The 26,990-nt window shown below is 54.7% G+C and overlaps 3 protein-coding genes across 5 annotated transcripts; 2 read left to right on the forward strand and 1 right to left on the reverse strand.

The window, feature by feature from the left end:
- The first annotated feature begins 4,456 nt into the window (after window positions 1-4,456).
- On the forward strand, window positions 4,457-8,987 carry LOC104335313 (disintegrin and metalloproteinase domain-containing protein 21-like). Its single transcript, XM_075434449.1, has 6 exons — window positions 4,457-4,657; window positions 4,731-6,678; window positions 7,057-7,136; window positions 8,017-8,191; window positions 8,440-8,536; window positions 8,840-8,987. Exons 1-6 carry the CDS (start codon window positions 4,457-4,459, stop codon window positions 8,985-8,987), a joined length of 2,649 nt encoding a protein of 882 aa, XP_075290564.1.
- A 135-nt stretch (window positions 8,988-9,122) lies between these two features.
- LOC104335314 (disintegrin and metalloproteinase domain-containing protein 20-like) lies at window positions 9,123-11,906 on the forward strand. Its single transcript, XM_075434893.1, is given in 5 exon segments — window positions 9,123-9,661; window positions 9,663-10,669; window positions 10,672-11,026; window positions 11,028-11,189; window positions 11,460-11,906. Coding segments are annotated over 5 exon segments (2,496 nt in total). The 3' UTR covers window positions 11,893-11,906.
- A 403-nt stretch (window positions 11,907-12,309) lies between these two features.
- TMEM116 (transmembrane protein 116) lies at window positions 12,310-26,760 on the reverse strand. 3 transcript variants are annotated; one of them, XR_012765443.1, is made up of 12 exons: window positions 26,406-26,484; window positions 26,241-26,287; window positions 26,057-26,120; window positions 21,632-21,763; window positions 16,954-17,058; window positions 15,360-15,409; window positions 14,849-14,932; window positions 14,629-14,767; window positions 13,978-14,122; window positions 13,797-13,870; window positions 12,878-13,263; window positions 12,311-12,607 (listed from the first exon to the last, which is right to left on the reverse strand). XR_012765443.1 is itself a non-coding variant. In XM_075434891.1 (11 exons), the coding sequence occupies exons 1-11, from the start codon at window positions 26,451-26,453 to the stop codon at window positions 13,063-13,065; spliced, it is 1,089 nt and encodes a 362-aa protein (XP_075291006.1). In that variant the 5' UTR covers window positions 26,454-26,484; the 3' UTR covers window positions 12,310-13,062. The 3 variants fall into 3 exon arrangements, 2 of the variants coding, with proteins under 2 accessions (XP_075291006.1, XP_075291007.1); XM_075434891.1 differs by having other exon boundaries at window positions 12,310-13,263; XM_075434892.1 differs by lacking the exon at window positions 26,406-26,484 and adding an exon at window positions 26,682-26,760 and having other exon boundaries at window positions 12,311-13,263.
- Between the last annotated feature and the right edge of the window lie 230 nt (window positions 26,761-26,990).

Genomic DNA, 26,990 nt, shown 5'->3' on the forward strand with positions numbered 1-26,990 from the left:
AATATTTTTTTAAAACTCAGTTCCTTGAGGTATATATGATCACTTATGTACTGTTAATCATGAGTCCCTCAGACGGGGCAAACTATATTGCTCAAGACCATTCTCTTTCTTAATAACCAGTTGCAGAAGCTGCCTTCCACCTGCTTAGACATACAACCAGCTGCAATGACTATGTATGTGAACGAGACAGCCACAGTTTCTCAGCACCCTGCTCAGTAAGTACCTGAAGCGAGTGCTGTGAAACACAAGCTTCACAGCTACCCTTCGCACCTGAACTTGGAGTCTCTAGGTAGGGGCAACTAAATGGCCTTCTGTGTCGCTAGATGACACAAGAGCCACGCTTGGCCTCGCCGAGGGCACCTGAGTCCATGTGCTTGCTGTGTTTTTCAGTTCTGATCAGTAGCCCTCCTTTTTTCTTCTTCTCTGTCTTCCTCGGACCTTCTCTAGGGCTTAGCCCTCTTTCTTTCTTCTTCCCCATCTTCCTCAGATGTTTTTTTAAGGCTGAATTGGCCATTCAGCGTAAGATTCCTCTGTTTATCATATTGTTCAACAGCAGAACAGAAGAATGTTCTAGTTACTTCTGTACAAATTATTTTTACTTTCATGGTGGGATTTTCTGCTGTGGACAACAGTAAGCGTAGGGTTCATTTGCTTCGTCCCCAGACCAGCAGTTGTGTGGGTTCCAGCCGTGTACTCCAGCCTTTCGTTTCTGGAAGACCCAACACTTGGTTTCAAACTTGGCCTCGTGTTTGAAAGAGATCACCCTGGCGAGGGTCATAGTGCTGCTGCGTGAGGCCACCACTGATCCTTCTCTTGTGTCACCCTCTGGAGTCCAAGCTCCCCATCTCTTTGATGCCTTCGAGCTCCTCCTGAGGGAGCAACAGATGCAGGGCTGCTCCTTGGCGTGCGTCCTTATGCTGCCTGGACCATGAGGCTGCCCAGGGCAGATTCTTACACTAGTCTGGAACATTGGCTCCAAAAGCTGCTTTTTTTTAAATTTTAATTAAACAAACAAATGAAAAGAATCTGTACATATTTCTAGTTTTCTACCTTCTGACGCTTTTCTTTCTTTTGAGACTGGTCGAAGGCTTTTTATAGAGATATTTTGGTACTAAACCTGCGCAGACTATGAATGCGTTTGGTCTGCAGACTGAAGTGCCAATTCAGGGCTATTAGTAATGACTCTTGAACATTAATGTTATACTTCATAGCTCATTAATTTTGGGTTTACATTTACAAACCTGAGCCATGAATCTCCCAATTTACTCTTACGGCAGTTCAGCCTTGTTCTTTTTTGTCTTTTTTCTATAGCAGACTTCCTTGCAACCTTTAGCTTGGATGGCAAACCAGTGTCTGACTCTTTCTATAAAATTTTGTAAACAGCAACTTAGTTTTCTACATGAAGGAGATGCTTCATTTCCCATTCTTTGTCAGCACCTTGTCAGCTTTCTTTTAATCCTGTCGACAGTTTTCCAATGCCTGATTTATTGCAGAGCAAGAACCACAGTCCCTGCTTAACCATCACTTTCTCCGATGGAAACAGGGAGGTTTTGTGTAAGCCAGAATTGTACCTCTGACACTACGTGGGACGTTTGTGCACTGACATGTATCGATGGCAACTGTAGAGATTTAGCAAGAGTATTTGTAATTTCTTGGTAGTATCAGCAAGTTTGCAGGCCCTATAATATGCATTTCTGTCCTTGCCCTAAATTCTAGGTCATGTCAACATCCGCACAGTCTTTCAACCTAATAGATAATTTCCTTTTTAACTTGTAATCCTTGGGGTTTTTCCTGGGAAATCTCAATGTTTTGGAACTTTTAAGTGTGGCAAATTGAGGAATAAACAAGGAAATCGCCTTTGTTTGAATGGGAGGGCAAAAAATTCCACGCAAAAGCACTTTGCAACTCTGCCCTCCGCAGAGGAAAATACTCGGGCAGTTTCTTGGGAGCCAGAACTTCTTAGCAGAAAAACGAATGGGATCGTAGCTGCTCCCGTGGCCAACGCCGAGGGCGGTCAGCAGAGGCTGCGGCCACGACTGGTAGTGAGGTGGGTACGTCTGCGACTGACCGTGAAGCGTTCTGCTCTCTGGAGGGAAGTCAGGTTGCTAAAGGCTTTTGTGAATAAGGAACTGCTTTCTATGGATTGACTGTGGATTTTATTGTCTGTGATAAATACGAATGGCCTGATCTAAAACAGAGATAGGGAGGGACAGATTAAGAAAACACAATTTGAAGATTCAAGGTCAAATGGTTTTATTTCTATGAGAAAGTTGATTATTTTACTCTTTAAAAAGTTTTATGGTTTAGATTGCAAAATTAAATACGATTTAATGGATTTATTTACATATTTTAAAGTAGTATTTTACTTTCTCCTTCCTGTTTTTTATTTTTTCAGTTGGCATAAACGCAAGATACCTTGTCTTGATTATATAAGGTTTTACCTGGTAATAAATCTACTGATCCTTTATAGCAGACTGTGAATATTGTAAATATCTTGAGATGGAAGGGTCGTGGGGGATCAAAGAAGACATTGTTTGTACAAACACTAAGAGGATATGAGAAAGCTCTGTAGGTTTTTTTAGAATTTTATTTAAGAGAAAGCTCTCTGAAATCATTTGACCTTTTCAAAATTGTATGTATATCTGACTTCTCCTGTGACTTGATTATTTTAAGCTATATATATTAAAAAGTTAGAAGAACTTGACTAGGCGAAAGAGTTTTCGATTGGAAATAGCAACGTGTCAAAGTTTTGTGGTCATTACTTCAGGTTTTTGTTTTTGAAATCCCGAGTCTGTCCTCATATGCCATGTTTGACTTCTGTGTATTAAAATGTTTTCATTTCTCCTTTTCAGTGTTACCTGTAATATCTTAGTTTATTTTGGATCAGTATTATATTGTAAATATTACGCATTGGTGTATATAAATGATTTTACTAAACTTAAAAGTCACTGGCTGCTTTTGTTTGGTTCCCACGTGCCCGCCGTAGCGCAGAAGGGAAGGAGGACAACGCGCTTCTCCTGCCAGCACGGGCTGGTCCTGCCACGCTCGCTCTGCCGCCCGCCCGCCTTACAGAGGTGACTAAGCACTTTGCTTTATGTCTTGCAGGAGTGCCGTGAGGCTTTGAGATGGAAGGAGGACTGGCAGGCTAGGCTGGGTAGAGCCCTAGGAAACGGTGTGCTCTGCCCGGCGCCATGACCGGAGATCACCGCTTTCAGGCACCGCTTTCCGTTAGATGGCAGCAGTAAGTGCCCAGTGCGACCAGTTAACCCCCCCAAAGCCTATGGGGTTTGTCTTGTAGCTACCACGTAGGGAAGGCAGGGCTGAGTTCTGTGTTTGGTGGCGTTTCCCCCGTCAGGTGTAACGGCTCCTCCGTTCTGCCAAGCGTCTGCTTTGGGGCAGGAGCTAGGAACCAGTTTTCATAGGGTGACGGTCTTTGCAGGGTGCTGTGCTTCGCTGAAGCTGGCTGAAGGACAGCAGTGGCCCTGGAAGGAGGCCGGGGGACAGCTGTGAGTGCCCCTGGTCCCCTCCTTCGTAAGAGTTAACATCCACCCGCGTGGTACCTTTGGGGAGTTAATAGTGTGGTGGATAGGGAGTGACTGTTGGAGCACCCATAGCGTCGGGAAGGGGAGGGAGAGAGCAATTCCCAAGCATCCCGGGAGTATTTAAGGCAGCTGAACCAGCTGCAAGTGCTCTATAGAAGTCAAAAAAGAAAAGACTCTCCCCTGCTCGTGGAAGGATGGGTGGCTGAAAGGGTGCCTCTCCCTTTCCAGCAAGAAAACTCCCCTCAAATAGTTAAAACGGTCGGAGAGGTGCTCAGCGGAGTGCTGAGCCCTGCAAGGACAGCTGTCCGCAGACTGAAGGCTCTCACTGCCCCCGCTGAAGGTCCCGTTAGCAACCAGATCATTGTTTCCCTGGTAATCTGCTGTTGCTCTCCACTTCTCAATGCTTAATCCCCTTTTAAACAAATTGCTGTGGCAGCACGGGCTCATCAGGCTCTCGGCAAACGGGGTCAGCCGAGCTAGGGCGTATTTAACGAGCTGCTGGCGTGGGGGGGCTGTGCCAGTGCCCGGCTTCCGTCCTCCCCATGGAATGTTTACGTTTGAAGTGGGGCTGGGGAAACGGTTACCCCCTGGGCCCTTCCATTCCAACCCCAAGAGTTCTCCTCCAGCTTCCCACCCCGCGCCAGACCTGTCCCTGCGCTGCTTGGCTCCGTTGCAGCTGGATGGCCGGCTGGCCGGCTCCCGGCGTGTCCTACCTCCCTGGTAGCCGAGGAAGAGCCAGGAGAAGGCTTGTTGGGTGAAGGGAGCCGGCGCTGAGCGAGGAGAAGAGGACAGACCCCGAGGAACGGCGTCCTGCTGGTGAGAAGGGCTCTTTGCTGCTGAGTTCAAGGCAGCTTTTTCTGATGTCTCCTCGTCCGTATTTTCCGCTCTTTCCTCCAGCCTGGGAGGCAGTGACCATGGCTGCAAGGTGTGGCCCCACGGGCAGAGGGGTTCTCCTCCTGGGGCTGGGGCTGTCCATCCTGCTGCCCCGCGCAGGCTGTGGCCCCCAGCCCTCTTGGGGCTACGCCGCGTACGAGATAGTCGTCCCGAGCAAACTCGGCCCCAAGGCAGGGAAAGCCGGCCCCGACGAAGTGTCCTATAGCCTCAGCATTGAGGGGGTGAATTACACGATTCGCCTCAGGCAGAAAGACTTTGTAATAAAAAAAATTCCCTGTCTTCACTCGTGACTAGCGAGGGGAAATCGTGGCCAACCAGCCCCACGTGCCAGCAGATTGCTATTACCACGGCTACGTGGAAGGCGTCGCAGGGTCCGCGGTGACTCTGACCGCCTGCGCCGGGCTCAGAGGACTGCTGCAGGTGGGGGACTCCAGCTGCAGCATCGAGCCCCTCGCAGCTTCCGCCATGGCCGAGCATCTTCTGTTGCAGAGAGAGGAGGTGGTTCCTGGAACGGTGATGTACAAAATGTCCAACGAAGGGGGACAATTTCCAGGTCCTGGTACAGCGAGAGGGCTGTTCCAGCCCCGGAGGCACACGCGCTATTTGGAGCTCCTCGTCGTGGTAGACAAGGCAGGGTTTGACACCTTTGGCAGAAGCATAACCAATGTGACCAAGAAAGTTATTGAAATAATCAATCTGGTGGATGGACTGTTTTATTCTTTCCGCCTTCGTGTTTTGATAACTGCACTCGAGGTTTGGGTGGAGAAGAACCCTATCCGTGTTACAGAAAACATAACCGAGGTCCTTCATAATTTTAATCTTTGGTGGAAGAAGCAGAGCCGCGTGTACGCCGTGCATGACGTGATGTGTCTGTTTGGTCACGGTACGAGAGCACTGCACGTGGGTGGCGAGTCCAACTTTGCCAGCGCATGCGACAGAGAACGCGCCTCGGCTGTTGTATCGTTTGCCAAACGGCCTTACATGGACACTGCTGTCCACGTCGCTCGTGCGGTAGGGTACGTCCTTGGCATGAACCATGATGCTGGAGACTGCAGATGTGAAAACACCTCTAAATGCATCACGAGCGCGCACGGCACAGTGAACTATCAGTTCAGCAACTGCAGCAAAAAGCACTATTTGCAATTTGTGGCATCAGGGCAAGGATTCTGCCTTAATAACGCCCCAGAATCGCTAAGGACATTTGCACAGCGGCGCTGCGGGAATGGTGTCCTGGACGCCGGGGAGGAGTGCGACTGCGGCTCAGAAGCACGGTGTAAACTGGACTGTTGCTGTGACAGTAACTGTTGGAAAAAAGAAGGAGCCATTTGCACTTCTGGAGGCTGCTGTAAGAACTGCAAGCCTCTTCCAGAAGGAGAAGTGTGTAGGGAGAGTGCCCATCCGTGTGACTTGCCCGAGTATTGCAAGGGGACATCTGAGCATTGCCCAGCAGATGTGGCCAAGCAGGATGGGACCGTGTGCGCCGAGGACGGGTACTGCTATTCAGGGAAGTGCCAGTCGCACACCTTACAGTGTATGCGGATCTTTGGCAAGGAAGCAAAGGCTGCTCCACTGCTGTCCTTCCAGGAGGTGAACATGAAAGGCGACCGGTTCGGCAGTTGCTGGGGCGACGGGGCAGAGGTCAACTTTCAGAAGTGTAAGCTGGAAAATGTCCTGTGTGGGAGGGTGTGGTGTACGAATGTTAGACATCTGCCTCAGCTGGAAGATCACACAAGCATCGTTCAGACCCTGGTGGGCAATAGCTGGAGCTGGGGCACAGACTACCACTTGGGCGTGGACGTTCTGGATGCTGGAGCCATCAGGGACGGCACGCAGTGCGGGGAGAAGATGATCTGCGTTAATCGGACGTGCGTTCCCAAGGAGAAGTACTTGACATCCTGCTGTTCTGCCGAGAGAACGTGCGGAGGAAAAGGAGTCTGCAACACGAGAGGGAACTGCCACTGCGACAGCGGCTGGGCACCTCCCCACTGCGAGGTCCTCGGCTTCGGAGGAGGCGTGGACAGTGGGCCCGCACCGGTCACTAAAAAGGGGCTTACTAGGTTCATCTTTGAGATTATCGGAATAACCCTTGCTGTTGTGGTACTCACAGCACTTGTCGTTGTGCACGTGAGAAAGCTCAGAGCAACCCGAGCATGGAACAGACTCGTCAGATGCTTTGGAGCTAAAGAATGGGCTCCTGAGGAGCATGTGAAGGACCGGGCAGAAGCTGATGCCTCCAGGCCAGGTGAGAGTCAGAACTGCCCTGTGTAGGACTTGGTGTGGCAGCAGTGCAAAGCTGGACTCAGCCAGCCTCTAGCTTCAGCCTCCCAGCCGCAGTGGATTCTCTTAAAATTAATCTAGATTAGGAAGTAGCATTAGGGGACCTAGATTCTATGCTGTAGAACAGCAAAATGAAATTGTTCTGCTTGACCTCACTCTGTAGGAGAAAAAAAGTGGTTGACAAAGATGACAGGGGTTAATTTAAAATCTGCCGGCTGGATTGCACTGACAAAGTCAGCAGGGGGGATCTGGGGGTGGCTGAGGCAGAGGTTTTTGCGAGGTGAGAGCAGCCCGGAGCAGGAGGGTCTGCAGCAGCCAGTCCCCCTCTCCACTGATCCCGCAGTCCCCGAAGGAGCCCTGCTTCTCCCTCCCAGCAGAGACACTTCTGGGTCGCAGACCCTCTACTCCGGCTCAGAGGAGGGGGTGCAAACTGCTCACACCCCTGGACGGGGCTCTATCCCCACACCCTGTAGCCTCCTCCTCCATGAGCCAGCAGCGTGCCCTGGGTGCCAAGAAGGCCAATGGCATCCTGGGGTGCATCACAAGGAGTGTGGGCAGCAGGGCGAGGGAGGTTCTCCTCCCCCTCTGCTCTGCCCTAGTAAGGCCTCATCTGCAGTGCTGTGTCCAGTGCTGGGCTCCCCAGTTCAAGAAAGATGAGGAGCTACTGGAGAGAGTCCAGCGGAGGGCTACGAGGATGAGGAGGGGACTGGAGCATCTCTCCTATGAGGAGAGGCTGAGGGAGCTGGGCTTGTTCAGCCTGGAGAAGAGAAGGCCGAGAGGGGACCTTAGAAATGCCTCTAAATATCTGCAGGGTGGGTGTCAGGAGGATGGGGCCAGACTCTGTTCAGTGGTGCCCAGTGACAGGACAAGGGGCAATGGGCACAAACTGAAGCAGAGGAAGCTCCAGCTGAAGATGAGGAAGAACTTCTTCCCTCTGAGGGTGACGGAGCCCTGGCCCAGGCTGCCCAGGGAGGCTGTGGAGTCTCCTTCTCTGGAGATATTCCAGCCCCGCCTGGACAAGGTCCTCTACAGCCTACTGTAGGTGACCCTGCTTGGGCAGGAGGGTTGGACTAGGTGACTCACAGAGGTCCCTTCCAACTCCGACCATTCTGTGATTCTGGAGCGGGGGCCCCAGGCAGCGTGCCCACCTTCCAGCCCATCCCAGCACCTCCTTGGCAGCACCGCAGCCCGGGAACCAACACAAGCTGCTGAAAGCATCGCGCAGTGTTAAGCGGGAGTGAAGAAAGGGCTCTGAGGCTCGGTAAAAGCTCATTACTGCTCCTGTCAGCGCTCTCCGTGAAAGGTATGGAGCTGGCAGGATCGTCTGGACAGGAGCTTGCAGGAAGGCTTCGAGTGGGTTAAGAACCTCCTGGTGCCATCTGCTCCCTGCCAGGCTGAGCTGATGGGAGAGCCGGGCTGCTGCGAGGTGTCGGTGCCGGCCACGGGCACAGGAGCAGCGCTGAGGCAGAACAGGATCGGTGCGGAAGGGGAAAAATAAAAAAAAAATACATCATTTCGGCACTTTGCAAAGAAGCAGACGAATGCTGGGGAGCGGGAGCGCTTCGTGCTCGACGAGGGAATTTCAGCGCGCTGGAGCGGGCTGGTGCTCACCTCTGGGTAGAGCTGGTTAATGATAAATTCAGAGCTGTGGCCGTTGCTGCCTGCCGGTGCTCGCCCGTGTGTAGGAAGGGTGTTTTTCTGCGTGTAACGAGCTGTGCCGGCCCAGGCCAGGCGAGCGGGGGCAACCGACAGCTGATGGCCGCCCAGTGCAGGGTGTTTGCCGCAGGAGACTCCAAAGAAGATATTAGAACTTCAGTAGTACAGTAGATATGACTTATGAATAACTAAATATACGTGTGGGGTGTGCATGCTCAGAAAATTTTTTACCGATGGGGTGTGCGATTATGAAAAATGCCTGGAGCCCGCTGGTTTACAGACTGGCAAAGGAGGTGAGGTGGTGGCCAAGGGGCACCAACATTTGTCAAGTTAATTTGCGGTGAGGAGTGTTGCTGTGGTTAAATCTCGACTTTGCGGCCCACAGGCAATCTTTGGGCAGGGCCCCCCTTGGAGAGGAGGAGGAGGTGGGGGCGAGGACACCTGGCTCCCTAGACCTCACTGAGTGTTAGGGCAGGGGCTCTGAAGATCAACCACATCTCCTTGGCTGTGACGGCCATCTCATGGTGCCCCGGTGAGGGAAGCATGGCGGGGATGGGTGCCCTTCATCCCTGTCAACCTCCCAGGAGCACCCATGGCCACGCCACAGTGCCCCGGTGAGGGAAGCACAGCGGGGTTGGGAGCCCTTCAGCCTCGTCACCTCACGGGAGCACCCATGGCCCCCCATGGTGCCCCGGTGAGGGAAGCACGGCAGAGATGGGCACCCTTCATCCCTGTCACCTCACAGGAGCACCCATGGCCTCCGTGCCACAGCCTCGCTCCACCCTGGCCTCGTGCAGCAGCTGGCTGGCAGCATGGCGGCTGGGAGGGGCGGTGGTGGCGCTTCCGGAACCTTCTCAAGGGGCACTGAGGCGAATGACCACCGCTCAAGGCAGCAGGGTGCTGCTCCCCTTCGTTGTGTCCCGCACCAGCCCTGAGGGCACAGCTCCAGCACGGTCACCGCCTCAGTGCCCTGAGGGAGAGAGGGCCATGGTGTCCCTGCGAGGGTCGGTGGGCTCCTCCCCGAGGCCTCTGACCGCCATTTAGGAGGTGTTTGTGATGAGATGGCTCCAGGCACGTCATGGCTGTCAGGGAAAAGCCCTGCTCCTCAGGCTGAGGGTCTGGACAGCACTGATGGCATCTTTTCTCCCCAGGCTGGGCAGCCATCACCCACCACTGGGCTACACCGTCCATGAGATGGTCCGGCCAAGGAAAGCGGTGGGAAAAGCTGCCGGGGACGACGTGCCCTACGTCCTCAGAGTGGAGGGGGTGACCTGCATCAACCACCTCACGCAGGAGAGGCCTTCTGGTGAAAAGCCTGCCAGTCATCATGTACAGCCCCAGCAGCACACGAGTGATGGAGCAGCCCCGCGGCCCCGAGGAGTGCTTCTCCCTGGGCTACGTGGAGGGCAGCCCCAGCTCCCTGGCCACGCTGAGCTCCTGCTCCAGGCCGAGGGGACAGCTGGAGATCGGGAACACGAGCTACGGCATCGAGCCTGTGCCGGGGTCCCTCACCTTCCAGCACCTTCTCTGTCGGCGAGAGAAGACCCAGAACAAGCCCTCCATGTGCAGATTGACGGATGAGGTGATCCAAAACCAGCTGGGTGGGACGGAAGCTAGAACAGCTTTTGGAAAGCATGACTTGTCTCAGGGACTGAAGCACGCCGTGTACATTGAGATCTTTGTCGTGGTGGACCACTATCTGTTTTCCTTCCAAGGGAGCAATGAGACCTCTGTGATCCTTCTGGTTACAGACGTGGTCAATTTATCTGAAGCATCCTACTACCCTCTGAAAATTTGCATCTGCCTGGTCGGGCTGGAGATCTGGACGCACAGCAACTTCATCAGGTGCAGCCAGGATAGAGAAGAAGTTCTTCGAAATTTTAATGACTGGGCAAATAGGGATCTTTCTCAGAGGATGGAATACGACGTTGCACCTTTATTTACCTACGTGGACTTTGGACTGATCGTTGGGCTGGCGTATGTAGGTAGCATCTGCCGTCCTGGTTATCAAGCAGGCGTCGTATCACAAATACGGACAGATTTCATAACCTTTTCAATAATTTTCACTCATGAGCTGGGTGACAACCTGGGGATGGAGCATGACAAAAAGGAGCGCGTGTGTGGAGAAGCCACCAAGTGCTACATGACCGGAGACTCGCTCGACGGCGCCAAGGCTTTCAGCAACGGCAGCCGGCAGAGCTGCTTAGACCTGATCGGCAGAGGGGATGGCGACAGCTTGCGCAACGTCCCGGAGCCCCACGGACTCTTCCGCTTTAAGCGCTGTCCCCAAGACTGCAGGCTGAGGCGGGGGCCATCTGCTCCGTTGGGCGATGCTGTTGGAGATGCCACTTCCATGCTGCAGGACACGAGTGCAGGTCAGAGGCGGACAAGCGCGACGTGCCTGAATATCGCGATGGGACTTCCGAGCGGTGCCCGGAGGATTTGCACACGCACGACGGGATGCCGTGCAGCGGTGACAGCTACCGCTGCCGCGGGAAATGCGCGACCTACGACAACCTGTGCCGAAAAGTCTTTGGGAAGGAAGCTCGGGGGACTCCAGAAAGTCGCTTCAGAGAGCAGAACGTGAAAGGGGATCGATTCGGCAACTGTGGCGGCGACGAGAGCGAAGTTGCTTTTGCGGGATGTAAACCCCAAAACGCTCCGCGTGAAGAGGATCCCTGCTCTGGAGGGGTCCAAAACCATCATTCAGACGCCGGGGCCCGAGGATGTTTGCTGGGGCCCGGGGCCCGAGGATGTTTGCTGGGGCACAGCCTGCCATGCCAGCATGGATACACCTGATCTCGGAGGAGGGCTTGACGGCACCACAGCATCACAGAATCACAGAATAGTAGGGGTTGGAAGGGACCTCTGTGGGTCACCCAGTCCAACCCTCCTGCCGAAGCAGGGTCACCCAGAGCAGGCTGCACAGGACCTTGTCCAGGCGGGTCTTGAATATCTCCAGAGAAGGAGACTCCACAACCTCCCTGGGCAGCCTGGGCCAGGGCTCCGTCACCCTCAGAGGGAAGAAGTTCTTCCTCATGTTCAGACGGAACTTCCTGTGCCTCAGTTTGTGCCCAAAAAGTTTGTGCCCACCAGGTGTGGGCCAAAAAAAATCTGGATCAACACGACATGCAGGGATGCCGTGGTCAGGACGAAGTGCGACGGGAAGGTTGCGTGCGGGGGGAAAGGGGTTTGCAACAACCTCGAGCGCTGCCACTGCAAAGCTGGCTGGGCTCCTCCGGACTGCCAGTTCCATGGCCTGGGAGGGAGCGTGGACAGCAGCTCTCCGCCGCCTCTCGTGATGTCCGTGGCGGAGGCTGTCCAAACGAAAATGTTTGGGGTGGTAATTGGGATCGCAGCTCCCATCGCCCTCGTGCTGACTGCTCTCCTCATTGCTGCAACCAAATACAGAAAGGCAATAGCTGCCTTTTTCAGTGCAAGTTTAGCCACAGAGAGAAGCGAGACTCCTGCAGATGAGCAGCAGAGTATGGAAGGAGAAGATGAAGAAGAAGAAGATGTTTAAAAACAGGTTAAGGTTGTGGAGTCTCCTTCTCTGGAGATATTCAAGACCCGCCTGGACAAGGTCCTGTGCAGCCTGCTCTGGGTGACCCTGCTTCAGCAGGAGGGTTGGACTAGATGACCCACAGTGGTCCCTTCCAACCCCTACTATTCTGTGATTCTGTGAAAAAACCATGAAAGCAGTGGGAACCCTCCCAGCTGAGGTTTGGAAAGGACTGCGGGCCCTGCAGGTATGCCCCCGAAGCGGGACTGCTTGTCCCAGGAGATCTTGCACAAAGTAATTTACACAACGTAACTGTGTAAACTGTATGAAAGTTAATTACACAAAACTTGAGTATTTCCTCTTCTTGTATTACCTCCTATGTAAATAATTTTTGGTTGGACCCAGAAAAGTGAAGCTGTTAGAAAACAAGGAGTGTAAAAGTTAGAGAGTTGTTTTCAATGCAGCTAAAGATCTGTTTTATTTTCTACAGAATGGTGGCACTTCAGTAAAAAATTCGCTTGCGTATCTACAAGAGTATCGACCGATTCAGGCGGAGTCCTGCTCACCTGGTTCAGGAGAGATGCTCCACCGGGCCGAAGAAGCTGATTTTTCTGAGTCTTGTAGCCGAGCGGGAGTTGGCGTGAAGAACAGACGGGAAAGGTGCAAAAAGTCCAGGCACGGAAGTGAGCGCTGGTTTTTTTATGCTACTTTGTAATTTTTCATTCCTTGCAGTTGGCTGTTAATATGGTACATATTCTCATTTATATAGTGAATTAAATTAAAAGTCAGAGATTGAAAAATATTCATCTTTGCTTTACTGTTAATTTGTAATGGCAAATACTTAGAGAAGTAAAACATCCTTTGACCATCTACTCTCAAAGGAGCTGTACCAGATCTCTGAGCTGTTACAGACAATTTGCTGCATTTCTAGAGCGATTTCCATAAAGAGACAGTCTGTACTAAAAATTTACCATCTTTAAAGAATCCATTTACAACCCATACAAACCTGTCAAATAAATAACTATCTTCACTAGAAAGTGTCCGTGTCCGGCAGCTCTGCGCAGGCTCCTCCAGCACCGCAGCTCACTCGGCTGCTGGCGAGACAGCCCGACACCGGCTCTGCCTGACGTCGCTAAAGCACGGTGAGGTCTCGTTAGGACGCTGCCTGCTCTCCTTGGAGGTGGGGATCCATCAGAGCAGGGTGGACGTGGAGCCCTCGGCGTCCGGCGGGCTGGCGGGGAGCGTGCTGGCGTAGAACTTCTTCTGCGAGCGCAAGAGGGGAGTCTGCGTGTCGACGTCCCGGCAGGAGTTGCGTTTGAGGGAGAGGAAGATGTGCTGCGTCCAGCCGTACACGATGCAGTTCAGAAGCCCCTGGGAAGCTGCTGTCAGAGCCTGGGAGAGACCACGGGGCAGATGATCAGGGCTCTCTGGTCAGCCGGCATCCGCGGCTCCCCACCAGGCTGGCAAACCCGGCACGTTACGCCGAGCCTCCCCCTCCCAGCACGGCGTTATCTATCTGCGTCCCCATGTGATATAGGAATCTCGCAGTTATTTTAATCATCTTTGCTACATGCTGCCTGAGGCACAGCAAGCAGCTGGGCAAATGTCACGGAGGACGAGTTGCATTTGGAGACTTTCATAGAAAGGGAAAAAAACCAACTGATTTCTGGGGATCCTTTTTAGTCCTATTTTCTACCATTTCCATGATGCTGCGATTTTGGTTACCGAGACCTTTCCAAGCCTGTGAAAAACCTAACTAACAACAGTCTTTGCCAACCCAAAGCATGAATCGGACTCCGGCTGATCAGCGATCTTTGCGGCCAGAAGCACGCTTTGCCCAGCAGAGACCAGAGGCGGGCACCCACGCCTCTGCCTGGCCAAGCAGAGCAGGCAAAACACGGGAGGTTGCCGAGGAAGACCTTTACCTGTAGAATTAGGAGAGCCATGTAGATTTTGCTGGTTGTTGAAACAGTCAGCTTCAGTATTCCAAGGAGGACAGCTGTCAGAAAGGATGGACAAGAGGGCATTGCTTTAAGCCCAGCTCTTCCGAGCTTCCTTGCCACGTCCTAGGGGAATACTGTGAGGGTAACTCAGCGCCCTGCTCACCTGGGGCCCAGCAGCAGAAGAACGCGATGGGATAGAAGACCACTCGCTGTTCCACCATCTTAATCAAGGCCCACTGCTGATCCCCCAGGAACCCTGTGGAGTTCACGAACCTTTTGTACAAACCGCGGGCTTGACCGAGTATGACCTAAAAAAGAGCAAGCGCACATCACTGTTTGCACTTTGTGCACAGGCTCTGATCTGGCTTGTTCGTCTAGGACAGAGCATCCCACGCAGGTTTTTTAGCCAAATCCTCATTTCAATCTATGGAACCTTTTCATGCAGCGGTGTGCTCCCTGGGGGAACAGCTGCCTGATCTTTTCTGAGCTGAGGACTCTGAATTGATTTGGGCTCTCGCTGGCCCATGCTGCAGGTGATCTCTGCCGCCACGCTCTGAGCCTTCCCTACCTGCTAAATCCTTTTTAGATGGGTTGATAGAGCATAGGACTCCAGCCGGATTAATATGGTGGCACAATGATATTTTCTCTCCCCTACCACCTCTCCCAAAAGGGAAGCAGCACCACACGGTTCTTCCCCTGACATTGCCTGGCCACCGGTACCATCCAAAAAGAGATGTAAAGATGAAAAGGGGAAAATCTTCTCACGCTGATCATCTGGGTGCAACAGCTAGCGTGCAAGGACTATGTTTCTTACCAGAATGGCTACGAAGCTGATCAGAAAGGAAACGAGGAAGACCCCAATGCCATAGAAATGCATCGCACGGCAAACAGAGCCACTCAGGGTTTGCGGCTCGTTGGTGGGCACGGCTGTTTCCGTGTGCATCAGGAGACATCTGCGGGGAGAAAGGGCACAGCCTGAGCTCCGGCCGGGGCTCGTAAGCAGCGGGGTTGTTTCAGAGACGCGTGAAGCTTACCCGTGCTTCTGGCTGAAGTTCTGGTAGCAATTACTGCTGTTGCCCAGGCAAAACACAGGCACCATGAGAAGGAAAGGGATCAGGCTAAGAGGGGAAAGGACAGCAGCACAATTATTAGTTCTTGCACCACACCGCTCCCATCCCCAACCAAATGCTACTTGGTTTTTCTCCTGTCACTGCAGAGGACTTAAAAATTGGTTTTATTGACACTGATCTGGAATGGTATTTTACCAGCTTTATTAACTTCTGCACTTTCATTCACGCAGGCAATACACTGGTGAAGGCAGAATTCTGAAAAACTGCATATAGTTCATACAGTGATAACTAACTTGGCTGGAGAAAGGCCCTTTCATCCAGAGCCTCTTGCTCCAAGTTTGTCAGGTCTCTCTGCTGTTCCCGAGGAGCTGCAGAGGCTTTAGGGAAACTTCCTTCAGAATAAGTAGGAGGCAGAGACTGGCACGCTCCAGTTTACCAAAACCACATCATTCTGCCCGAGAGAATGCAGCCTTACCTGGATGAGATCGTTGCTATTCGGCCAATGCAACTCGCATAATCTACAACCTGCAAAATCCAAAGAGCTTAATTAAATGATCGTTTCCGTACAGCCCCTGGTTGGCAGGAGCCAGCTCCCAGGCAGCACTTCAGCAGCTGAGGGCTCTTCACCTGCTCGTTAATCCCCAGAGCGAGCACAAATGTTTGTTTCCACTTTGCACTGAATCAACCCCGCCGAGTTCAGTCTGTGCTGATTCGCAACAGGCACAACCGATGCTTCCACCTGCTTACGGCGTTGCTCTCCTCCAAGGCTGGAGGGCTTGAGAACTTGGAACTGGACAAGGAGCAGACACTTGATAAGCTCGCTGGTGTAACTTACTCATCTTTTTGTACTGCTCATTCCCTTAACCTGGCCCTATCCCTCAGAAACTTCATGTTCCGATGAAGAAACGCAGGCAATTTGGAGCGTCCTGGTCCCAGCTCACCAGGAAATGTGCTTTGGCTGCTGGCATCCACGCACCAGCTACGACAATCCGACGCTGGCACAGCTGTAGTGGTGGGGAACTTAAGGGAGGTGCTTTGTTTCGAATGGGAGCCCAGCAAGAAGAAAACCAGTCCCACAAGTGGAGCCAAACCCTGGGGACAAGAGCCCTTCAAACAGACTGATCCGCCCTGCCCGCTGCTCCTGAAGAGACAGACGGAATAGCTGGGACACGAAGACTGCTGTGCATGGCACATCTCTGGGGAAGAGCAGGGCTGTGTACGGGAACGGGGCTGACGGGTTCAACGGGAAGAGGTGCACAAGGAATCCGTCATCCTGCAGCAACACAGCGGGAGCAACACAGCGGTCACGGCGATGGCGGTGCCCCGCTGCGTAGCCAGGTGGGAGGAATGAAACAACTGCAGGGAGGGATTTTGGTCCCACGGCACGTGAAGTGTTTGTTTAGCCTGTAACGCTGAGTATTTCTCTGAGTGCTGTGTCCTTGTTCCTTGGTTCCCAGCGACTACACCGGTTCCCCAAAGAGCTTGTGTAAAGGCCAGCGATGACGAAGTGAGGACCGGCCACTGTTCACAGAGCCAACCGGTCCTTCTAGCACCAGCTCACTTCCATCACACCTCCCATCTCAAACTCCTACAACACTTACTGACGCTGTCGAATGCTGCAGGACGCCTGGGATGGACAGAAATTGTCAGTTCTCAGCTCCGGGCTGTCCAGGCACCCCCTGCTTTCCCATCCCCTCCACCGTGCGCTGGCAGAAGGCAGCGACAGCAATAAACCAGCTGCTGGTGCAAATCGCTGTTCTTTTAATTGCAGAAGAACCTCACCAAGCCCCAGTCCTGAGCTTTTTCTCCTCTGAGATGTACGCTGCCATTGGCCTTCGCCTGCTTTGGCCTTGCAAGCCTAATCTTTCACTGGGATCCTACAGCAGACCTAGGTGTAAATGTTCTGACCTCAGCGGGCAAGATACGCCAGTCCATAGAGCCGTGGGCCAGCAGGGCCTTCAGCGTCCTCGTGGTGAGATGGGCTGTTACAGACGCCGCTCCCAAACCCCACCACAACCCCACAGTCAAGCCATGGAACACAAGAGTTGCTGCGTGTCGGTCCTGCTCACCTGGGGAGGCACCCGGTGAAGGTTCTGGTTGTATTTCATCTTTAGGTCCATGTACAGGTGCCAGGTGTAGTTGACAGTGTAGAGAAACGAGGCCACGTAGAATACCTGAGAAATACAAACAGCTGCTCATACAGACAGTCCTACCATAACAGTTCCTGTAGCACTTTTGATTCGTCACTGGTGAGCCCAAAGCCCATGACCAGATGCAGGACGCTAAACAGCGTAGGGGACTGCCAAAGGAGAGGGTCCCTGCACAGCCCCCGTGCTCACGGCTACTGGGTCGCAGTGGGAGACCAGCTGGGAAGAGGCAGGCTGAGGAGGGGTTCCCACCTTAGACCCCACAAAGGCAGCTTCACTTTGGCCTCAAACCAGGGACTGGAGAACTAATGACAGCAGGACTGTCTTAAAAATATAAATCTTTGTGGCTTGGCGCATTTTTTTGGCCCAAATCCAGGCAACAAAGGGTTCAAATGCACTTAGACCCTCTCTATGCTATGTCCATTAGGAAACACAACATGGATGCAGCACTTGGATTTTCTCCTCGCATAATAAGCTCACTACACAGTGAATTCACGGAAACAGAAAACAATAGTATATTTAAAGAGGAAAGTGGGGGCAGAGAATATCTGCACTAAGCCTGAGTCAACATCCCAAGAGCCCTTGTCTCTCCATGGGAAAAAAGAGGAAAGAAAAGATACAGAACACTGTTCTCCACGGAGATTCCAGCTTGAGATGAGACCGAATATCTCAAATCTCCGGTAAAAAAGCCCAAATCTTTCTTGCATTTGCTTCTGAACCCATGGTTGCTCCAGGCAGTTAAGAATAAACAGCGCTGCCTAATCAAACTATATATATGCGTGCGCCGTGGTTGTTACAGGAAACACATGCTTCAGTGGCAAAGGCAAAGAGGAAGGGCTGGACAAGTGAATTTTTCCGTGGATGTGCTATCCTTTGGCAAAGAGACAAGGAGCACAGGTTTTGCCACCCTGGTATAATCTAAGTCCGGGACAGTGGTCACTAAAGAAACTTGGTCTCCTTCACTGAGGTTGCAAACACTCTTGGCTGATCAAAGGGCCAAGTCCAAGGGGCTGCTGCATTGCAGCAGGCACATTACAGGGACTTTCCAGCTCATTAGACGAAGTTTAATGAGGGTTTGTTGCCCTTCAGTTACTTCCAGGGAAGGTCATCAAAACAGTCCACAAAGATCGTTCTCTCACACTTCAGAGCGCCTGCGAGAGGCTCACAAAATGTCAGCACTGCCTTCTTTTTTGGAAGAGGGAACCAAAAGGCACTTGTGGAGTTGCCAGCAGAAAGCAGAGGGAGTTCTCCTCTCCTGAGCCCCAGCTTCGGGGCTGGCCATGAGCGGAAAGCAGGGGCTGGGAGACACAAGAGCCCCTCATTATAACCCTTCTGTGGCTCCCCGTTGTGCTCAGCAGCGTCAGCGGAGCCTGCCAGGACGTTATGAGGCCACTGGAACTGAACTGGAAGAATGTGGGGGAATTGTGCAATTATAACCACAATCTCTCTTCTGGACTTCATTATTGTAATGCAAAGGCAAGGCAGGGAGGAGAAGACAACAAAGTCAAGGGACAGCAGAAGGGAGCAGTATTTAATATCAGCCAACAGTCCGAGGCTGACACAGGGAAAGTCCAAGAAACAAAGCAGTATCTCCTCCTTTACGACACGGTCTGGATGTTAAGGGAGCTCCATCCGCTGCAGCGTCAGCCCTTGGTGATAAAGTGACAGCAAACGGGCTGAACCAGCCAAAATATTGCCCTGCTCGTAAGACAGTCCCTTGAGACAACCACACCACGTGGGCTGCAGTGCGAGCCCCTCCAAGAGCTGTTGCCCGCAGCCACCAGCACCGCGGTCCTGAGCCCGTCCTCCCCCTCGCCGGTCGGCGCATTTTACACCTTCACGGTGTTCGCGTTGCAAAGAAGCCATGCGTGGTTATGAGACACCCAGCGACGCGACCCTTGCGAGACCTCTCCGCTCAGCACGGGCGGAACGGGGCCAGGGCAGATTTGCTCCTTTCATTCGGTTACAGATCACTTCTGCTCCGCAGAAGCCGCTGGTTAAACCTGTTGCTGGCTCCTACTTACGCACAAGATGTTCCCACCACGCAAGGGCATGGCTGGGGTGTTTGGTGAGGTGTCCTGCGCCGTGTCACGCGCACCGTGCGGGCACGGTTGCTATGGCAAGCGTTCCGTTTGTTTTAATTTCATCCAGAGCAAACAGCAGCGACAGCTCTCGCCAGACTCCAGCTGGCCCTGCCGCCTGGCAGTCCTCCCGCCGGGGGTGATCTGCTGGTGGCACCCAGGAGAGAAGCCCGGTGATGCTGTGGCCAAGATGGGGACATGGCAGGAACCCCACACACCCCACCACAGCACCCTGACCGTCCCTCCTGGGGCTGCGGCAAAGGCAAGCCCTGCGAGGACTCGCCCGAGGCCAGCTCTGCCTACCCACGCTGCCTTTCCCAGTGTGAGAGCGAAGCTCCCACCTTGCCCCCATTCCTTGCTGGTGTCCCCGAGAAGCACGGCCACAGGCTGGAACAGAGTGCTGGCCCAGGCTGCCCAGGGAGGCTGTGGAGTCTCCTTCTCTGGAGATATTCCAGACCCGCCTGGACAAGGTCCTGTGCAGCCTGCTGTAGGTGACCCTGCTTCGGCAGGGGGGTTGGACCAGATGACCCACAGAGGTCCCTTCCAACCCCTGCCAGTCAGTGATTCTGTGATTCTGTGAAAAGCAAGGGCAGAAAAGAGCCAGAGACGCATGGGAGCACAGAACACTTTCAGCATCTCCGCCGAGAAATGATGGCGTGTTGTCTGTATCCAACCTACTTCTCCTCTAGCAGTGCAACCTGTCTTCTCCACGCCACAAAACGATCACACCAGCGTTAAGAAATGTGCTCCAGGCAAAGCTGCAAGGGAAACTTCTCTACAACAGCTCAGAAACACCCTCGGTCCTGTGTGCTCCTTCCACCTCCCGGCTCTGAAAAGCCTTTCCCAAGCTCTTCTCCTATTCCCCTGCACCATCAGCTAAAAAACCATCTTTGATAGAGCTCTGCGTCGTTCCCAAGTCACCCACACGCCACTGCTTCCTCTCTCGACGCGAACACCTTGCGGTGCTTCCGCAGCGGCACCGGGGAGCCAGAGAAACCAGAGATAAGCCGGGAGCGGAACGGCTGCTCTCGCCGTGGTGAGAATTACGGCTTTACCCACGAGAAGAGCTGCTGAAACAGCCCTGGGCTGCAGGCGCCCGTCCCCAGACCCACAACAGCCTGAACGCCTGCCTACTGCAGGCAGCAGCGTCGCTGCCCTCTCTGCGGTTCGTGGTCCGTGCTGCTGCTCAGCGGGGACCATTCCGCTGCCGTCTGCGGGTACGGCCGCGCTGCCGGGGAGCTGCCCGAGCCCACAGAGCACACATCAAGGCTCTCCCGACAGCCACTCGCTCCTCCCAGCCACCTTTTTGTGGCTCCTTTCAGAGGAAACGGTTAAGCCCGGAGATCACCGCTCTGGCCCAAGCTTGGCCGTACCCCGCCGAGTTTTTTGAGAGCGGTGATTTGCAAAGCCCGACGCTGAAATGGGAACCCGGTGAGACAAAAGCAAACTGTCGGGAAAACGGCGTTTCACTCGCTCTGCTCCAATTAAGGCTCCGGCGCCCGCAACCAGCTGGAAAGCAGCCGAATGGCTGGGGCGCGGGGCTGAGCTTGTCGGAGCAGCCCCCGAGCATCCTTGGGATCGTTCGAGAGAGGACAGGGCTAGGCCAGCCAGAGCAGAGCTGTTTCTATGAGTAACGCTGTACGTCCGAGCTCAAGCGAATCGCAGAATGTGTCTGCTCCTGCCCGGGATGGAGGAAGCATGAAAAGGAACAGAAAAGCGGCCGTGTGAGAGGCACAGAGATCATTATCGGCACCGGTCCAAGAGGAAATAGATTAAGACCCATCTACTCACTTTACAGAAGCAACCCAAACGCAGCAACCACAAAATCCCATGCTCTCTTCACCTGCCTCATCGCCTCTCACAAACCAGCCGTACCTAAAACCAAGCGTCGTTATCTCCTTTTCACACACGAGGCGAAGAGATCTGAGAAGTCAAGTTCACGCGGGGAGTCTCTGCCAAAGCCTGCCTCGAAACATCCCCCCAGAGCCACGCTCTGGTCCCCAGTCAAGGCTAACAGAATCCCAGAATCACAGCATGGTCGGGGTTGGAAGGGACCTCTGTGGGTCACCCAGCCCAACCCCCTGCCCAAGCAGGGTCACCCAGAGCAGGCTGCAGAAGACCTTGTCCAGGTGGGTCTGGAATATCTCCAGAGAAGGAGACTCCACAGCCTCCCTGGGCAGCCTGGGCCAGGGCTCTGTCACCCTCAGAGGGAAGAAGTTCTTCCTCGGGTTCAGCTGGAGCTTCCTGTGCTTCAGTTTGTGCCCGTTGCCCCTTGTCCTGTCGCTGGGCACCACTGGAAAGAGTCTGGCCGCGTCCTCCTGACCCCCACCCTGCAGATATTTAGAGGCATTTCAAAGGTCCCCTCTCAGCCTTCTCCTCTCCAGGCTGAACAAGCCCAGCTCCCTCAGCCTCTCCTCGTAGGAGAGATGCTCCAGTCCCCTCATCATCCTCGTAGCCCTCCCTAACGAAGGCAAGGGGTGCAAAGCGACAGCAGGAGCAGTGACACCAAGGCTACTCACCTGTCCTGTCGCTTGCAGGTTATAGCAGACAAGGTCCTGCTTGGAGGTTGGGGTGCTGTAGAGAAGCGCCCCGGCGAGCCAGCACATGCCCAGAAACAGGTCGGAGAGGCTCAGGTAGAAAAGTGGACGAACCTGGGAAAAGCGAAATCGGTCAGCAGGTCCGGGCGATGGTCGCAACGCTCCCGCAACCACCTCCAGCAGTGGCTTCACCACCTTGTCTAGGTGGGCGTTCGTCCCCCGGCTCTGCTGGTAGGGCAGCTCTCCTCGCACGCAGACCCCATGCTGATTCTCGCTCTCGGGAGCTGCTTCAACGCAGACACCCTGCTCTGACCATCCCTTCCGCCACTAGCAACACCCCAGGAGCCAAGAGCAGCATCGAATCGCACAGAAAATATCTCAAAGGTCCCAAATGTTACAATTTTTCATGATGGGCCAGGCTGGCAGGGAGAAGCGATGTCATTTCTTAAATCAACTGACAGAGAAATGAAACTTTTGGTAAATGCAAACTCTTCACAGAATCACAGAATGTTCAGGGTTGGCAGGGACCTCTGTGGGTCACCCAGCCCAACCCCCTGCCCAAGCAGGGTCACCCAGAGCAGGCTGCACAGCACCGCGGCCAGGTGGGGCTGGAATATCTCCAGAGAAGGAGACTCCACAGCCTCCCTGGGCAGCCTGGGCCAGGGCTCCGTCACCCTCAGAGGGAAGAAGTTCTTCCTCGGGTTCAGCTGGAGCTTCCTCTGCTCCAGTTTGTGCCCGTTGCCCCTTGTCCTGTCACTGGGCACCACTGAGAAGAGTCTGGCCCCGTCCTCCTGACCCCCACCCTGCAGATATTTAGAGGCATTTCTAAGGTCCCCTCTCAGCCTTCTCTTCTCCAGGCTGAACAAGCCCAGCTCACTCAGCCTCTCCTCGTAGCAGAGATGCTTCAGTGCCCTCCTCATCCTCGTAGCCCTGCGCTGGACTCTCTCCAGTAGCTCCTCATCTTTCTTGAACTGGGGAGCCCAGAACTGGACATAGCACTGCAGATCGGGCCTCACCAGGGCTGAGTAGAGGGTCTTCAGGTCTGAAATAATTTGAAACCGATGTTTTGCCTATGTGTTTCACGTCATTTCAGTTGATGACTAAGGCTGAACTGATTTTACATGCTGGGTTAATTTTCACTGTGAGAGCCGCTCGTCTCTCTGCTGCACTCGGCATCTTGCTGGAACGGAGTCGCGTCTCCTCTAATGGCAGTTTCCAGCCCATTTCCAGTTTGCGTGCACTGGCCAAAAGCACTGTAAACACTGTAGGAAAACATTTGTGCACAACTCCAGCCAACGTTTTCGTTGTTAGTGGGAGAGCAGAGACTCTGGAAAAGCAGCCTAATCATCAACATTCTTAATTGTAGTCTTTGGTACCTAATTTTCAGCATCCTGGAGAGAAAATGATGGCATTTCCCCCCCCCCCCCCCCCCCCCCGAAATTATAATGCTAAACACAACATGGGAATATTTCAGGAGGCCTTGACTTTAAGATTTTTTTTTTAATGGAACTGAGCTTTTAGTGAAATTCGCCTCAATATTGTCCTTTTAAGTAAATGTTTGCCCCCCATCGCGTTGTGTGATGGTTGTCTTGTTCCCGTGAGCGATGAGCAAGAGCTTAGTAAGATCGCCGGGCAGTGAGGTGGAGCGGGCAGAAGCAGATCTGTCCTGACGCCGTAGTTTGAGGGCGATCTGCCCGGCATCCTCCCGGTCGCCGCTCGGCCGGTCCTGAGCTCTCTCCCCCAACACCCCTGTCCCTCCAGTTCCGTATTTGCACCATCCAACCCAGCAACACGGTGAATCAAACGGCTGTTGCTGACTAAACATCTGCCGCTAGTTTGTACGTCATTGCACGTCCTTTTTAACCAGGTTTTCCTTGCTGGTGCAGAATTGAAGCCCCGGCAGGCGGCCATAGGCGTGCCAGGCTGGGGACACCATCCAGCTTGCGAGCACAGCAAGTTAAAACCAAGCAGCTCCAAAAGAAGCAACTTCTGCCATCGCACAGGTGACCCCTTTCTCTAGCAAGAAGCGTCCTTGGAGCCAGGCACTACTGTTTGGTTGAGGACCTGGTTTGGCACAGACCTAAATAAAGCAGCAGGTGACATAGCGGTAAGTAAAAGGCAGCATGGCTCTCGCTTGCAAAAGGGAAAAGGAAAAAAAAAACAAATAGTATTTATAAAATAGAGGAAGGGAATGTAAAGACGTCACGATTCGGATGAGCTGCCAGGCTGGAGTGGGCACGTTGATTTAGCTCTGGCCGTTGCCCCGGGACATCTGCCTGCACGGGACCTGTTGACATGACAGAGGGAATTCTTTCTTCATTGCTGGCCATCCTCTCTCCTGAATGATTTACCTCAGGCTGAAGAGTTTTATTGACCCCGTAGAGACATAAAACAAGCTCGAAGAATGCAATATTTGATTTCCTAGGCTGGGGGCAGGAGGGGAAGTGTTTATAACATTGTTCTCCTCCCAGCCTCCAGAGCTGTTTATTTTTAAACATTTTACCCTGGAGCCTCATGACTCAGGGAATAAGCTGTTTGTGGCAAGCTTTGATACGGATCTCTTCCAGCCCATTTGTTTACAAATTTCCACTTCAGACCAGAAACACGGGGACAAGGCAATGAGGAAGTTACCGAAGATTTTGCTGCTTTTGAAACCCCAGTAACAGATCTCCCCTGGCAGCAGCACAAGAGCCTGGAAGCCTGATGCAGACGAGTCGCTCCAGCTGGTCTCCATCCCTCCTACTCGGACTTGCAGTCACAAGCTGAGCAGAAACATCTGGACTCCCTCGAGCAGGAAGGGTCCATCTGTGACCTGGAGCCCCGCGCGGCTCCCAAGCAGCCAGAGTGCAGCTCCCAAGCCACGGCCACATCATATGACTGACGGGCTCCTGAGCAATGCCGGCTTCTGGCCGTGGAAGCGAACTGGCCGAGGCTGCTGAGTCACACCGGGACGTCTGCCAAACCCAGCTCCGTGTTGTACCCGAGCGGAGGACCCCCGGAGAGAGCCTGGAGCTCTCCGGGCACAGGGGATGTGGTAGAGCGAGCCTTTGATGTCCACCCTGTGCAGCACAAGCTCGGGCAGGTCGTCCATCCCAGCACTAAGGTGAAGTCCCAGCCTTCCTTCCTCGCCAGGAAGGCGCAGAGATCTCCGCAGCTCGTTCTCGATGTGCTGGGCAGAGCCTTTCCAGGAGGCTGGCTGCCTGGGAGCGAGACCGCCCTGCGTGTTGTCAGGGGGTGCAAATTTGCCCTGCAAACCTGGACTCGTGTTCTCTCGTCCTCCCTGCTCCATCCAGCCATGTGTCAGCGGGTAGCTTGACTGCACACCGACCTTCTCGAGGATAACTCACGGCATTCCCTGGAAGCCCTGTTCTCTGGGCTGCAGATCGAACCCCCAATGCACGAAGAACTTTGAAGGTGAGGGAAGTACAAATACAGCTTTGTTACGACACAGCTGCCAGCTCTACTGCTCTTAGCAGTAACCTGTTATCTGCGTGGTCCGCAGACCGGGCTGCCAGACAACGGCAAATCTTCGACAACAAACCCCAGCTTCACACAGATCAGCTCTGTGCCCTGCCTCCAGCAAGTCCTGGGCGGACAAAAAACGCCTGGCAGGCTTGGGATGGAGTCTACAGCCACCGCGCACGTGCTAGCCACCTCCTCAGCACGTCCGATACAACCCAGACACGCCGGGTTCCCCGCACGCAACGACCCACGCGTGCGATGCCCTCGGGACGTGCCGGGCACTGCGGTCACGTCAGATCGGACAGTCCCACCCCGAGGGAGGTTTGCCCCCCAAGTCCCGCTGCTTCAGCAACCGAAATGCTCGGGGGGTCCCGTGCACGGCCAGGGTGAACCTTCCAAAGCCCCACTGCGACGCCCAGCACAACAAACTGCTTTTCAGCCTGGGCTCTTTTTATCCGAGCTTCGCAGAATCTTTGAGTTGTCTCAGTTTTCAGGCACCTGCCTGGAAAAGCTACTCGGGAATACCCGAAGACGGACACTGGTAAATACATTTCCTCCAGGGGCATCTCCAGTTTGCCCTCCAGCAGCTCCGGAGGCAGCTCCGCAGCCCTCCGGGCTCTTCGCCCCGCGGAGGAGGACACGCTAACAAATCCCTGCTCCCAGGCTGCGTCCGAGCGACCGGAGGGCTCTCCCGGGGCGGCAGAAGCGTGGGGCTCAGGAACCCGCTTCTCCCCGCACGGGTGCAGCTCCGGGTCGGTCCCTTCAACTCCTGTCGCTCTTGGAGAGCCCTTTGCCTCCCAGCTGTTCAACGCGGTGGAACCACGCAAGCCCCAGACCCCGCGGTTCCTCCTCGCAGCGCCCGACCCACGCAAGGACTTCGCTCCACGCGCGGCCGAGGCACCGGCACCCCGACTCCGGCGAGGGGAAAGCGGGCGCAGACCTTACCTCGGGGGCTCGCACCGCGTTTTGAAAGACGGCGTAGGCGATAATCGAGCTGGAACCTATAACGCTGAGAAAACAAAGCGCGGGTTGGAAGGGGACCGGGACGAGCAACCCTCTCGTGGGGTCTTTTTGCCCCCCCAGAGCAGCTCGTCGCGGCAGGGGTCGCGGGCGCAGCAGCGCGCTGTACCTGAGCACGGCCATGGTGAACTGGATCCACTGCAGAGCCGAGTACACCTGCGGGGAGGAGACGGCGGGTTCAGCGCGGCCCGGGGCTGCGGGGCCCGGGGGTGCGGGGCCCCGGGTAGGGGTCCCGAAGGGGGGGGACAGCCGCTTCCCCCCGGGGGTCGCTCACCTCCTGCCAGCCCCCGTCCAGCCGGGCCGGCTCCACCGGCAGGTCCATGGGTACCCGCCGCCGCCGCACCGCTCCCGGGGCTGCGGGAACCGCCCGCGCTCCGCCCCGGGGCCGGGCCGCGCTGCGGGGAGCGCCCGGCGGCAGAGAGGGGCTGAGGAGGGGCCGGAGCCCGGGGTGGGGAGGGGGGAACAGGGAGGGCGGCGTGCCGGGGACCCGCGCCTCCACCGCCGGGCATCCCCACCGGGACGCAGAGCCCGACCCAGCCCACGGGCTCACCGGGGACCCCCGGAGCACTGAACGCAGTCACCCCTCCAGGGGCCGACCCGAAACGACCCCGCTTAGCTTCCCACACGAGGCCAGCTCGCACCTGACCGCCCATCTCCCCCCCGCCGTGGCACCGCCCCCCCGGTGACGCCACGAGCGGGCGGGTCGCTGCTTTCGGGCGCGCGCGGGCGGCGGCACCTGTGAGGGGGCGCGCGCGGGCGGCGGCACCTGTGAGGGGGCGCGCGCGGGCGGCGGCACCTGTGAGGGGGCGCGCGCGGCCCCCGGCGCTCCCTGAGGCAGCGGCTCCGCGCCGGGAGCCGG

The sequence above is a fragment of the Opisthocomus hoazin genome, chromosome 13 (assembly GCF_030867145.1).
Source record: "Opisthocomus hoazin isolate bOpiHoa1 chromosome 13, bOpiHoa1.hap1, whole genome shotgun sequence".
In the NCBI taxonomy this organism is placed as follows: domain Eukaryota; kingdom Metazoa; phylum Chordata; class Aves; order Opisthocomiformes; family Opisthocomidae; genus Opisthocomus; species Opisthocomus hoazin.

Excerpts from the sequence above, each read along its gene's own strand:
- LOC104335313 (XM_075434449.1), top strand. The coding sequence starts at position 4,457 with ATGGCTGCAAGGTGTGGCCCCACGGGCAGAGGGGTTCTCCTCCTGGGG. Across the intron at positions 6,679-7,056 it reads AGCTGATGCCTCCAGGCCAG|TCCCCGAAGGAGCCCTGCTT; the intron begins GTGAGAGTCAGA and ends CTGATCCCGCAG. Across the intron at positions 8,537-8,839 it reads ATTAGAACTTCAGTAGTACA|GGCAGGGGCTCTGAAGATCA; the intron begins GTAGATATGACT and ends ACTGAGTGTTAG.
- TMEM116 (XM_075434891.1), bottom strand. The coding sequence starts at position 26,453 with ATGGACCTGCCGGTGGAGCCGGCCCGGCTGGACGGGGGCTGGCAGGAG. Across the intron at positions 17,059-21,631 it reads ACCTGCAAGCGACAGGACAG|GTATTCTACGTGGCCTCGTT; the intron begins GTGAGTAGCCTT and ends TGTATTTCTCAG. Across the intron at positions 13,264-13,796 it reads TGGCTCTCCTAATTCTACAG|GCTCTGACAGCAGCTTCCCA; the intron begins GTAAAGGTCTTC and ends GGTCTCTCCCAG.